The sequence below is a fragment of the Lissotriton vulgaris genome, chromosome 1_1 (genome assembly GCF_964263255.1).
Source record: "Lissotriton vulgaris chromosome 1_1, aLisVul1.2, whole genome shotgun sequence".
Taxonomy (NCBI): domain Eukaryota; kingdom Metazoa; phylum Chordata; class Amphibia; order Caudata; family Salamandridae; genus Lissotriton; species Lissotriton vulgaris.
The window spans coordinates 1,659,776,560-1,659,789,162 of NC_141685.1; the positions used below are offsets into that span (position 1 = coordinate 1,659,776,560).

At 44.2% G+C, this 12,603-nt stretch overlaps 1 protein-coding gene across 1 annotated transcript in view; it reads right to left on the reverse strand.

The window, feature by feature from the left end:
- Positions 1–12,603, reverse strand: part of LOC147750997 (protein NLRC5-like) — a 721,414-nt gene that overhangs the window by 81,257 nt on the left and 627,554 nt on the right. The window contains exon 12 of the mRNA XM_086918889.1: positions 10,340–10,507. Coding sequence (XP_086775015.1) covers positions 10,340–10,507 — 168 coding nt within the window. The remainder of the gene's footprint in view (positions 1–10,339; positions 10,508–12,603) is intronic.

A 12,603-nucleotide genomic window follows, 5' to 3' on the forward strand; every position in this document is an offset into this window, starting at 1 on the left:
TATAATTAAATAATTAACAAAATGAATTCATTATTATCAACTAATTGTTACTTAATGAAAAATAATTACTTCCCACCCTTTACCCCTATAAACCACACAACCCACAACTAGATTTAATTACACAATTACCATAATTAATTATCAATTAATTTATTGATATTTATTCAAAACTAATTATTAATTAATTAAAAATAAATTACTTACCACCTTAAAACCCTATAAACCCCACAACTGACACATAAAATTTACAATTTAAAACACAATTAACATTATAACATCTCAATTAAATAAATGTTAATAAATAAACACAATTCATTAATTTATTAAGATTAAATTACTTCCGACCCTATTCTCCTATAAACCCACAACCCGCTACAGAACAAAAAAAATCAAAATTTGATTACAATTAAACTAATATCTACTAAAAATGTAACACATATATTAAAATAAACAAGATGATGGACGGAATGTTGCACAATGGCAAAACATTCACCCCCAGTCACAGATCTAGCTTTAATCCATCGGTATTTTGATCACCAAGCCACCCCAGTTCAGACATGGCCATATACAAATCAGTCTTGACCCTGTGCCTCATGGGAACAGTCTAGACTGAACTGCCAAGCCATGTCTTCCCTGGACCGGAATCAAGCATCCTAGAACCGGTTTCTGGCTATCAGCCGTCTTCAGCCAGGATAGCTTGACTCCAGTGGCATAGTGAGCACGGGACCCACGTCTGGGCATACCCTTCCCACATAGGGTGAACAGCAAAATAAACAAGATGATGGACGGAATGTTGCACAATGGCAAAACATTCACCTCAAGTCACGGATCTGGGTTCAATCCATTGTTATTTTGCTCACCAAGCCACCCCAGTTCAGACATGGCCAAATGTAAATCAGTCTTGACCTTGTGCCTCATGGGAACAGTCCAGACTGAACTGCCAAACAATGTCTTCCCTGGACCGGAATCAAGCATCCTAGGACCAGTTTCTGGCTATCAGCCGTCTTCAGACAGGATAGCTTGCCTCCAGTGGCGTAGTGAGCACGGGACCCATGTCTGGGCATTCCCTTCCCACATAGGGTGAACAGAAAAATAAACAAGATGATGTACGGAATGTTGCACAATGGCAAAACATTCACCCCAGTCACAGATCTGGGTTTAATCCATCGTTATTTTGCTCACCAAGCCACCCCAGTTCAGACATGGCCATATGCAAATCAATCTTGACCCTGTGCCTCATGGGAACAGTCCAGACTGAACTGCCAAGCCATGTCTTCCCTGGACCGGAATCAAGCATCCTAGGACCGGTTTCTGGCTATCAGCTATCTTTAGCCAGGATAGCTTGCCTCCAGTGCATAGTGAGCACGGGACCCACGTCTGGGCATACCCTTCCCACATAAGGTGAACAGCAAAATAAAAAAGATGATGTACGGAATGTTGCACAATGGCAAAACATTCACCCCCAGTCACAGATCTGAGTTTAATCCATCGTTATTTTGCTCACCAAGCCACCCCAGTTCAGACATGGCCATATGCAAATCAGCCTTGACCCTGTGTCTCAGGAGAACAGTCCAGACTGAACTGCCAAGCCATGTCTTCCCTGGACCGGAATCAAGCATCCTAGGACCGGTTTCTGGCTATCAGCCGTCTTCAGCCAGGATAGCTTGACTCCAGTAGCGTAGTGAGCACGGGACCCACGTCTGGCCATACCCTTCCCACATAGGGTGAACAGCCAAATAAACAAGATGATGGACGGAATGTTGCACTATGGCAAAACATTCACCCCCAGTCACAGATCTGGGTTTAATCCATCGTTATTTTGCTCACCAAGCCACCCCAGTTCAGACATGGCCATATGCAAATCAATCTTGACCCTGTGCCTCATGGGAACAGTCCAGACTGAACTGTCAAGCCATGTCTTCCCTGGACCGGAATCAAGCATGCTAGGACCGGTTTCTGGCTATCAGCCGTCTTTAGCCAGGATAGCTTGACTCCAGTGGCGTAGTGAGCACGGGACCCACGCCTGGGCATACCCTTCCCACATATCCATTGTTATTTTGCTCACCAAGCCACCCCAGTTCAGACATGGCCATATGCAAATCAGTCTTGACCCTGTGCCTCATGGGAATAGTCCAGATTGAACTGCCAAGCCATGTCTTCCCTGGACCGGAATCAAGCATCCTAGGATCGGTTTCTGGCTATCAGCCGTCTTCAGCCAGGATAGCTTGACTCCAGTGGCGTAGTGAGCACGGGACCCACGTCTGGGCATACCCTTCCCACATAGGTTGAACAGCAAAATAAACAAGATGATGGACGGAATGTTGCACAATGGCAAAACATTCACCCCCAGTCACAGATCTGGGTTTAATCCATCGTTATTTTGCTCACCAAGCCACCCCAGTTCAGACATTGCCATATGCAAATCAGTCTTGACCCTGTGCCTCATGGGAACAGTCCAGACTGAACTGCCAAGCCATGTCTTCCCTGGACCGGAATCAAGCATCCTAGGACCGGTTTCTGGCTATCAGCCGTCTTCAGTCAGGATAGCTTGACTCCAGTGGCGTAGTGAGCACGGGACCCATGTCTGTGCGTACCCTTCCAAAGACTGATTTGCATATGGCCATGTCTGAACTGGGGTGGCTTGGTGTCAAGTTAAGTCAAGTCAAGTCAGAAATTTGTATAGCGCGCTACTCACCCAAAGGGTCTCAAGGAGCTTAAGGGAAAGGGGTTTGTTACTGATCGAATAGCCAAGTCTTGAGTTGCTTCCTGAATGAGAGGTGGTTCAGGGTGAGACAGAGGTGAGAGGGGAGGGAATTCAGCACTTACTGTACCGTGACCAGTACAGAGGCATAATGATTCAAGCCTCAGCTAAACATAAGCATGTCCCTGGCCATCACTACAGTTTACCCTGGTCTAAAACATAATTGTGGGATGCTGTTCCTATATCTCAATGCCCTGTGAAAAGAGAAGAACTAACACTTAAGAATGTGCAATGGAAAAGGCTAGCTTGGTCTTGGTCAATAAATTATTATGTCGCTTTGGATACCTCTGTGGCTATAACTTTAAGATCTAGCCCTGGGTACTTATTTATTAGCAAAGTGCATTTGTTTGCTTCGTATAAAGGGACTTTATCTAGTTTTAACATGATTAGTTTTGCTTGTAGGGATGATCCCAATAAACTGCAAAATAAGAACTTTATTTGATAATTCTCTTTCCCTTCTTCCTGTATCCTTTTTTTTAGCACATATCTTTTTCAGATACCTTGAGGCTCCATAATTTGTTTTCTCTTACAAATCACCAAATAAACAAATACATCGTATTTACAGAGATAACAGCTTTATTCAATATTAGCTTCTGTTTTTGCCTCAGCACACAGTTTTTGCTAGATTCTTAAAATTTGTCTGCATTATCTTTGTCAGATGTTTTAACCTTTTTCCCTTTTCATTAGATGTCTCTGGACTGGAAATTCCGACTATTAAATTACGTAGACTTATATTAGGATTAATTGAATCTGTAATAAGATTTGCCAGTTCTTACTACATTTGTATACCTACTCTTTTGCAAAGAAACTCATGGTTATTATTTATGAACATTTTTTATTTCTCTACCTTTAGGTTTACCTAATTCAGAAGGCCTCTATACTTACTAAGGGGGTCATTAGGATGGCGGGCAGGCTTCAGTCCGCTGCCACTCTAGCGGTAACGGGACCACCCGCCTGCCATGGGGCAGTCCCGCGCACCTAATAATGATGCGACTGCCACCTCAGCGGTCGCATCTGGCAATTTAACATTGCGGTGGGTGCTGTTGGCTGCAATGTCTAATGGCCATGTTTTGCATTTCCATGCACAACGTGGCAGGCACCACGCGGGGACTGCCACCTTGTGCATGGAAATGGAGGGGGGTACCATGGGAACCCCCCAGTGCATATGTGCCCCCCCCACCAGGGGGCCCTAAACGGGGCCCCCCGAAACCGGCCTCCACCAGCCCTTCCATGCCGGTTCCACCGCCATGGAAAGGCTGGCTGATGCCAGCATTGTGATCGGGTGATGGCCCCATATTCACGGCCTTATCCTCACCGCCAGGCAATCGTATGTGCGCCTGACACACTTGCGGAATGATTCCCTCCGCCATCCTGAACTGACGGAGGAAAGGGCATGCAGATGGAGAGGGACCACCACCGCCGGGCCCGTGGTGGCAATCCCTGCCGCCATTGTAATCGGGCCCTTTGTTATCTATTTTCAAAGATAAAATGTGCCTTTTTGTGATTAGTTTTAATGCAAAAGAAGTGGGCTGTTTGTATGTCTGAAAGTTTATAGCGTGAGATTCCTGGTTTATTTTCAATGAGGATTGTCCATTTCGTTGCTTTAACATAGCCCAGGATATGTCCACCAATTATAATATGATGTTGGCATTCCTCTTTCTGAACGCAGCCCAAAAACATCTGCTATGGAGACCCATGACTCACCCATGGTAAATATTGTACCAAATGCCAGGTCCAATATGCGCCATGGTATCTTCATTAGAAAAGGAACCCATGGATTAGGCAGGTTCTTTGATATTGTAGTCACGTTTCTTCGAATGTATAGCTTAATGAACCTTAGTCTTACATTTCAGAACAAAGGAATGTCTCCACTGTTTAAGAGTTGAATTGATTAAATAGTGCTTTCTTTATCTGAAAAACTCTGCTACTAGTAAAGCATGTTTCATGGATCTGTCCAGTTCCTGTTGAGTCATTGAAGACTGTGTCACAGGACCCCAGGTGCAGCATACGCAAGAAAAAGGAGAGGTTTGTGCTGTCATTTTAGAAATTGTTTGGCATGCTGACAGCCTCTTGTTAGACGATAAGCACACACCCAATAAATTGTGTACATTTTGAAATAATGTTCTTAATTTTAACACAAATCAAGCAAGATTTGATGTCAACCCTCTATCATCAAAGACATGGTAAGAAACTTTGTGAGGCAGATGTACGTTTACTAGATTCACTAAAAGTGGTCACAAATTACCCACTGACTTTAAGTGGATCTAACTGTATTTAGCAAACCGACCTATGCACTAATAATGCTTCTCAAGTTCTCAAAATGCCGATTCGCAGTGGGTCACAATTTTTAGGCTTTGTCGACAGACAGCTTTATCTGTCTGTTGCCGAAAGATCTACTGTGCACAATATCAATTCTTACAGTTGGTGTTGATTCAGCCCATTGATTTTCATTGGTTTGCTTTCCTGTCAATCTCATCTGTTTGCTTCTAATTCAATTACTTTCTTTTCCTTTCTTGCGGTTCTGTCCTTTGGAACATAAATGCATAGCCATCCTCTTGATTGGATGACTTGTATCCTTTCACAGGTGACATCAGGGAAACACGATGTTTTTGTCTTTCAGCTCTCCAAAAGAGTAAATGTGTTTTCTTGCCTTCTGCGCTATGTGCTGCTTCCCTCCTTAATACCTGCCCCATATTCTTTATATTGCTCATGCCCCCAACTTGTCTATTGCCTACCCCGTCCTCTTACCACCCATCTTTTTTATGCTTTATATTTGTTCTATCTACTCCAGCTCCTCTCTGGCGCTCTTGCTCCTTCCTGCTCACTGTTGCTCCCCACCACTTTGTGGCATTGAGCTTCTCTTCTCTGCTCCTCGCTTGTTACTCCACCCTCTTGTTTTAATTTATTATTGTTATTATTATTAATATTAGTTTATCTTTTCTGACAGCCAGGTTACTGCCATTTCCTTCCAGACTCCTTTTTCTGTGTTTTACTGCCTGGCCAGGCCCAGAGCTGGAATCTGTCTGCCAACGTGTTATGAGCATTGGGTGGAAACGCCCCGGTCTTTATGCCACAATTGACCAGTGCCAAGAATCCTGCACCAGTAAAGACTGTGAAAGACTTCTGTGCTCTGGAGTTGGCGTTGCTGATCGTAACTCCTCCTTCGTGATGTTCAGAAGAGAAACACTGAAGTCCTGCATCCTTCCTGGAAGATGATGTTTGACACCACTTTGAAGGAAATAGTGTGCTGATTGCTAAAGAGGGATTCTGGATTATGTAAGTACCCTTGCACAAAGGAATGGCTGCCTAGAAGAGGAGGGCAGTGAGGAGCTGTGTGGGAAGAACTGACATTGGTCAGGTGAGGACCAGTGAGGGACCAGCCCTGCCAGGCCTTGTGGTGAGTCTTTGTGACCAAGGGCCCTCTGCAGTGTGACCTGGAGTGTGCCAATCAGCTTCCTGTTGCATGTAGGCACCATGCTCCTTCGGTGGTGGTGAACAGTGACCAAGGCGGTCTGACCATAGCGGACACCAGGCGATTCCCCGGTGAGCCGCCAGGGTGGTGCTGTTTTGGGCCCCTGGGGGCCCTTTTTGTTAACAAAATCAGCTGAAACCGGCCTTTTGCAAACAGTCGGTCGCACCCCTAAGCCCCGTTAGGGGGCCAGTCGAGCAGTTTGCCAGGGCCGGTTTCCATTCCCTGTCCGGCCCTGACAGTGACCACCAGAAACAGACTCAAAGTAAGAAGCCCCTGCAACTGTTTGGTGCTCTGAGAAGTCATGATTGTCTTTGGCAGTGTGTACCATTCGAAGTGTATGTGATGGCTTTGTGCTAAAGAAATCACAACTTCAGTCAATGGGGTACATCACAGACCTTTGAGAAGGATCTAAAGTAGGCTTTTCACTTGCTTGAGTGATGGGCTTGTGTTTGGACCTGGAAAACACCCAGCAATGAAGATCCCCTTCCTTTGCAGCACAAACCAGAGCTCTGCAGAGCTGTGCCTGTGCAGCCTCGCCTGTGCAGACCAGACATAATGTGCCTGTGCACAATGCCATCAGAGTCCTTCACGGGAGCCAGCAGGTTTGTCCTCAAGTCAGCATGACTGGTCCTCAGAAACTGGGTACGAATATTCACAGTATTGGGAGCATCTCATCCTCTCAGCAAGCTGTACGCAGCAGAGTAACACTGTGCTGCATTCATTCAAGCTGGGGATAATTACTTTAGGAGGCATGTGAACAGTAACACAGGTGATATATGAACAGCGATACCTTACCAGTTTTAGCATTGACATATCAATACCCTTGTGAGAGTCAATGTAGATTGTGCTTTTCAGCCTTGCGGTGGCCTAGTTTTGAAATGCACTTATTTTGTCTTGTCACTTGTAAGAACTGGAGAATAGCCTACCTTTAAAAGAGATTAGCTTTGCCTCCCACAAATGTCCTGTGAATAATGTATAATTGTTTTGCCCTCTACAAGTTCCTATGTAGCTGTGTGTTGTTATTAACGTACTTTTTCTTTCTCAGGTAAAACCACTGGCAGGACACCATAAGGATGCTAAAAACTACAACTCCTGATACAGCCGCATGGGAAAGGGCAAGGCTGCTCAGGAAACTTTATAAAAAAAGACCTCTGGGAAGAAAAAAGAAAGATCAACGACAAATTCTGGGCTGAACTCCTCTGTACCTCAAAGAAATCCAACTCAAAACAGTTTTGGATAATCATAAATAGCTTGAATCGACCAGCAAGATGCTTATCATCAAACATACAAGAATCCGAGTGGGTGGAATTTCTATCCATGAGGTTTACGGACTCAATCCATCAAGAAACAATCGTGGGAAACACCTATGATACAGTTGTGGGAAACGGCAAGCCCAGTGGGTCTACAGATACTACCAGCCCAGACGACGCTGCATCTCCCCAAAAAAAGGAGCAACCCTCCGCCGAAACAAAGCCAATGGAGGGAATTTCCACCCGGCATTAGGAACAAGTCACTCCTCCCCCTCAAGTGAAAGAGTCAGATACTTAATTAAGAGAGGCAAGAACGACAGTGCGCCAGGCCCCAATGGAATCCCCCAAGCGATCTTCAAACATGACATTCCGTTTTGGGGTAATCACCTCTCCGAATTATATCACGAGATAGAGAATCTAAACATACCAGTGAACTGGCAAGGTTCGATTCTGACCCCCACATTTAAAGGAGGAGACCAAGCAAACCCAGCTCACTACAGGCTGATAGCCCTGCTAGATGTAGAGGCTAAATACTACGCATCCCAGGTGCTGGAAGATCTCAAGGTATGGTCTGACAACCTCAATCTCATCCCGGTCAACCAGACGGGCTTCAGACAAGGCTTAGGGACGACGACGAACATATTAGGTCTATCATTAATCGCAAACAAGCATAAGCAGAAGAAACTTCACCTCTACCTCTGCTTTATAGACCTAAAGGCAGCCTTCGACAGCGTTGACCGCCACCTCCTATGGAGAAAGCTGTGAGCTTGGGACGTCCCTGAAAGGCTATTAAAAGGCATTTTGCTGTTCTATTCAAACACCTGGTTAAGGATTAAGATCGGTGATGGGACCAGACTATCAAGGAAGCTGACAACCACCAAAGGCTTAAAACAAGGGTGTGTCCTGGCCCCTTACCTTTTTAATTTGTTTCTATCTGACCTCTCTCAAAGGCTAGACAGCACTAATTCCCATCCACCAAAGCTTGGCGAACTGAGACTATCGCATCTTTCATACGCGGATGACGTGGTGCTAATGAGCCAAACTAAGATCGGTCTCCAAAGATCCCTGAATGAAATGTCAGCATACATTTCAGAAAACAAACTTGAAATAAACATATCCAAAACCAAAACAATGGTGCTTGGGAGCCAACAGCGAAGAAAACAGATAATCTGGCTCAACGGAAACCAATTAGAGGAGGTTGAAAAATACAAATACTTAGGCATCTATATTGACAACACAAGAAACCTTACGGAGCAAAAAAGCTATATGTCGCTGAGAACAAGTGCCCTAACATTTGCCTTCAGCTCACTGGCCAAAAACCTGAAGGGCCCCTCCTATAAACCCCTTCTCGCTGTAATGAAGGCAAAAATCCTGCCAACTCTGACCTATGCCAGCTCTGCCTTCCACGGCAAGGATGGCGAACTTCTAAATCAACTAATAGCCTCCATCTATAAAAAGGTATTTCACATACAAAGGTCGGCCTCTCCAGCTCAGGTTCGCCTTGAATTCGGCCTAATAAATGAAGACGTAGGCAGAATGTACGCAACAGTGAAAACTTGGTACCGATTGAAGCAAAGGGTAGCCACATCAAGGAACAACGAAGCCCTCTGGTGTGAACTAAATGAAGAACAAACTTCTCCTTTTAAGCAATATCTCTGCAAATCACTATCTATTACATGCACAACGGAACTATGGAATAAAAACTTGCCATATCAATCTTTCAAACAAGCGGTAAACAAAGTTTCTAAAACCCATTCATCCCTTCTGGATAAAAACCTTTTTAGACAAAGATCGCATGCCTGGATGGTAATGAACCACTATAAGTCCCTTGCACCGGCGGTATACTTGAGCGAAACATTTTCAATCAACGTAAAAAAGCAACTTATGACATTACGCTTTGGATCCTTACCATCCTTGGCCGACCAACCCTCTTGGCTGTACACAGGCCCTATATCATGTCGGCTGTGCAATAATCAAAAAGAAGATTTCATCCATGTAATCTGCACTTGTAAAAAACTGCAGGCGGAACGAGTAATCCTTCTAAAAACATGCATAAATGAAAGAGGTATTTAATCCTGCAGAGCTGCAATAATGGCGTGCCTAAACCCCTCAGATCCTTCACTGAATGGCAGGCTGATTAAATTTCTTAAAGCATTCACAAAGTTGTGCTAAAAAGGGTCGGAAGCACAAAAAAACTGTGGACTAATTCAATGCACTGAACCTTTTCTAACACTGATCCTGTTTGTTTTTAGACTCCTCGGAAGATATAAAATGATAGTATGTTTAAGTCTTTCCTTTTAATCTTTTGTTATATTGTTCTTATCTACTTTTTGCTACCTGTTCTAAATTGTTATGGTTTTAATTAACTAAAACAATAAATATTACTTACTTACTTACTTACTTACTTACACTGGCAGGACACCGATTTACGTCCTACTTAATCTTGCTATCCTAAGGGCGAGGTACTAAACAGATGTTTTGGTGCACAATTTTGAGTTAAACAGAAAGGTAAAAACTCCAGGACAACAGAGGTAAAAGGCTCTCTTTGTTACATATGAAGCCAAAAAACAGTTCTCACACACATCATCCCCAGACCAGTTCTTATTGTTTTGACCATAATTACCAACTGGTAGATCGTAGATCCTCCTAAAATGCTGCTGAACTCGCACCCACCTTGCTCATGCATAACCCACCAAATATCTGTACTTAAACTTCCTCCTTGTTCTGGCACATTACTCTCATACCACACCAGTCATAAATGTGTGCTACACAATTACCACTAACAACAAAACAGAACTCTTTCTTCCATTTCTATGATTTGTTAAAAGAAAAATGCATTGACTTGCAGTTACTTACAAGAGTTCTTTCAGTAATGTGTTTCTTTTTAAGCACTCCACCATGCCTTCTGTACCTTCATCTGTGATTTCATTGTCGTTTAGGAAGAGGACTCTCAGGCTTGTGTTCTTCTCCAGAGATTTCCACAGATTTTGAGCCCAGGCAGGCCCAAGCTTATTGCGTCCCAACCTGAAAAATGAGTCTAATGCATAAGTGGTCTCTAGGTTTGCACAGCTCACACGATGCCCAACAATGCATAGATTCTTCAATATCATGTGGATTTCAAACTGTACATTTTGTGAATATGAATTACAAACGATTACAATATTCGAGCACCACCATCTTAAAATGCAGGAGTTTTAGTATCATTAGTCCTACTGCCTACTGTATACTGAAGTCTCAATTTAGAACATCGTGGCTTAAATTCATGGACATAGTAAACAATGTGTAGATATGCTTTGTGACTAGATTTTCCAGTGAAAATTGGTCAGATGGAGAATAAGTACCAGTTTATTTTGTGTGATTCAAGCCCTGTGAACTTATTGGGAAGGGATTTCCCTCTGGATTGAAGACATACTGTCAAGGCTGAGGTATGGGATTTTACTGGATAAGAGATTGGCTTGATTGAAAGAGCAAAGACAGTCAAAATAACAGTCAAACTAAAAGCAATATTTCCTAGAACTAGACATACAGACTTACAAAAGACACAAAGAAGGAATGAAAACAGTGATTGAAAATATGATTGAGCTATGAATTCTTCAGGGGGTACTTGGTAGTCCTTGTAACTGCTGTGAAGAAAATTAAAAAGACAAATGGCGAGTGGAGAATCGTACAGGATTTCCGCAAGATTCACAAGATTGTTGGTCCATGCTGTCCAATGGTCCCAAATCCAGCAGTGGTTTTGTTCCAGATTCTATCAGAAGCAGAATGGTATACAGTCATCGACTTATGCCAAGTGTTTTTCTCCGTTCCTTTGAGTGAGGAATCACAATTCCTTTTTGTGTTTAATTTTAGAATAAAGTTCTTGTGTGGTGTAGAATCCTACAAGGCTATACAGGAAGTCCTTGGAATTTAAGTTGGATCCTGAAGAATGATCTCGAGAGTTTGTAGATGGCATGTAATTCAGGGCTAGATGTATGACCCTAAATTGCATGTGCAAATGGGTTTGCGACCCGTTTGCGCATGCAAAATGGCCCGGGCCATGTACAATTCCTAAATAGCGAGTCGCAATTTATTTGCGATTTGCTATTTAGGAATTGCGATTCACAATTAGGAAGGGGCGTTCTCTTCCTATTTGCATCCGCAAATCAATGTACAAATGCTTTGTGACCGCAATTGTGGTCGCAAAACACTCGCAAATTACCACCCTCTTCAAGAGGGTGGTAATGCAGTCACAATTTGGAAGGGGTCCCCAGGGGACCCCTTCCACTTTGTGACTGTCTCTAAAAATATTTTTTAAGGGCAGGCAGTGGTCCCAGGGACAACTACTTGCCCTTAAAAAAGAAAAGAAAACGTTTCATTTTTTCAAAAAATGTATCCCTTTTTCCTTTAAGGTAAACGGGCAGCATTAAAAAAAACTGCTTTATTTAAAAGCAGTCCCAGACATGGTGGTCTGCTGAGCCCAGCAGGCCATGATATCTGGGAGGGCCTGTCATTCCCTATGGGCTCGCAAATTGTGAGAGCCTCATTAATATTAATGAGCCTCTCCATTTGCGACCCTATTAGGAATCGCAAACAGTGTTAAACACACTGTTGTACATGGCACATTGCATCTCGCATATTGGGTCTCGCAAATTAGTCGCAATTAGCGAGGGGCAATTTTGCTGGTCATACATCTGCCAGGGGAGCCGGCCAGGGGGTCAATGGGGTGCAGCAGTACAGGCAGTGTCTACTACCCTTGGGGTGGCACACACGGTTTGGTGCGCGCGGCTCGCGAGAGGGGACACGATCAGCGTCGTTAATGTAGGCCTGTAGGAGCCACGCGGGATCTCTGTAGGCAACAAGCTTTTTCTCCCGGTCCACAGCTGCGCAAGGTGGGTCGGTGCGCTGTGATTTGGGTCCAAAATTCGGAGGTGGGGGCGACCACGCAATTGTCACACAGGTCAAGGGGACCACAGGTGCACACCAGCAACCACTCTGTGCACCCCGGTAGATGGAGAGAGTCTAATCAAGGTCCGGCGGTCCGACTCACCGGTGCCCGGCAAGGAGGTTGAAGTGGATCCAGCGCGCCCTCCGTCTGTTTTCTCCAGCAAGGGTCCAGCTGCACTCCCTGCTACGTGATAGTC